Source organism: Acanthisitta chloris, unplaced genomic scaffold, assembly GCF_000695815.1.
Source record: "Acanthisitta chloris isolate BGI_N310 unplaced genomic scaffold, ASM69581v1 scaffold22185, whole genome shotgun sequence".
Lineage (NCBI taxonomy): Eukaryota > Metazoa > Chordata > Aves > Passeriformes > Acanthisittidae > Acanthisitta > Acanthisitta chloris.
In genome coordinates this window covers 16,693-18,099 of record NW_008672428.1, presented here as the reverse complement: position 1 = coordinate 18,099, position 1,407 = coordinate 16,693, and the positions used below count along the sequence as shown (strand labels likewise).

Sequence of the window (1,407 nt, the reverse complement as noted above, 5' to 3'; positions counted from 1 at the left end):
ATGGGGAGACCAGTTCGTGCAGTTCCTTCGGGACACGGGGCGGGAGCAGGAGAGACAGAAAGAAACGCTGCGGAGCATCTACAACCAGGAATTCCGCACCAGGTGAGAGCTCTTGGCCAGACGTGGGTAGCATCACCTGGGATGGACGCCCTGGACAACACTGCCCATTCCCACCAGCCAGCATCTCCAGTCCCCAAGGCATAACTCCTAGTGCCTGGCCAGAGGCACTGGTCCCCAGCAGCATCACTCCCCTCCAAGTCCTTCTGGCTAACCACAGCCCTGCTGGGATGATCCCCAGCCCCATGGGCCCCCCAGCAGCTGCCTGAGCATGACCTTGGACAGTTGCTGCCTGCCCCGCTCCCCAGCTCACCCTTGTGCCACCACTCACTGGCCCTTGAGCAACATCACTGTTAATCATTGGCAAAGCCGGGGGTCAGCGCACTGGTGGGCTGTGGGATGAGCCCCGAGCTGCGGGAGGAGGTACCTGGGGAGGCATCGCCACTGGCTGTACCTTAGAGGAGCCTCCATCTGTGCCAGCTCAGCCCCTGGGGCTGTGCAGGGGGCTGAGCCCTCCGGGTGGCCTCTTCTGGCAAGGATCTGAGGATGGGGAACAGTCCTGCCCTGCTGCTGCTAGAGCACTGACAGGGACTGCATGGCTGTCGGGGCCAGGCAGTGATGCTGTGGCACAGCTGGAATGGCCATGGCACAGCTGGCACAACCACGGCAAGGTGTGGAGTTGCTGGGGCAGCCTGCAGGGATGGAAGATTTGCATGGGCCGGTGGGAAGCCCAAGTCCTCCCTCTCCTGGTGCAGAGGGGACCTCCTGAGAGATCCCTCACCCCAGCTTCATCTTCCTGCCTGCCTCCCCTCAGCTCCCTGTGCCCCTGGCAGCCTGGTTGTGCTCTGACCCACACAAACCCTCTCCCTTGTCCCTGCAGTATCGACTCAAGGACACCCAACTTCTCCTGCACCTTGTACGCGATGAGGGTGACACATCGGGCACAGGTGTATGGAGATGTGGTGCACTTCAGGCAGGTAAGGGACACCCTGGGCTGGGGCAGTGCCCACTGGGACTGGCTCCGTGGGAGCCCCTGGCAGCACCTCGGGGTCACATTGGTGCTGGCTGCTCCTCACAGGTGCGGAGGCGCGTGGTGGTGGCAGACCAGTACCGGCAACCCAGAACCAATCCACAGGCAGCAGCATCCACATCTGCCCCGGGGCAGCAGCCCAGCTCCACTCCACAAACACCCCAGAGCCGTACCCAGCAGTGGTATGACCAGCACCACCCTGCCCTGGCATAGCTCCTGGATCCCCCACCCTGGCTGGGAAAGCCTGACCATCCCTCCCCGCAGGGCTGAGCTCATCCGCGGGAAGCACGGGGTAGAGATCGTCTCGGACCATGACAAGG

At 63.1% G+C, this 1,407-nt stretch overlaps 1 protein-coding gene across 1 annotated transcript in view; it reads left to right on the top strand.

The window, feature by feature from the left end:
* Positions 1-4: 4 nt before the first annotated feature.
* The window catches only part of MOV10 (Mov10 RISC complex RNA helicase), a gene marked incomplete at its 5' end in the record, with an annotated part of 5,990 nt that continues 4,587 nt past the window's right edge, over positions 5-1,407 (top strand). The window contains 4 exons of the mRNA XM_009074525.1: positions 5-102; positions 938-1,034; positions 1,136-1,269; positions 1,352-1,406. Of these exons, the coding sequence (XP_009072773.1) occupies positions 5-102; positions 938-1,034; positions 1,136-1,269; positions 1,352-1,406 (384 nt within the window). The remainder of the gene's footprint in view (positions 103-937; positions 1,035-1,135; positions 1,270-1,351; position 1,407) is intronic.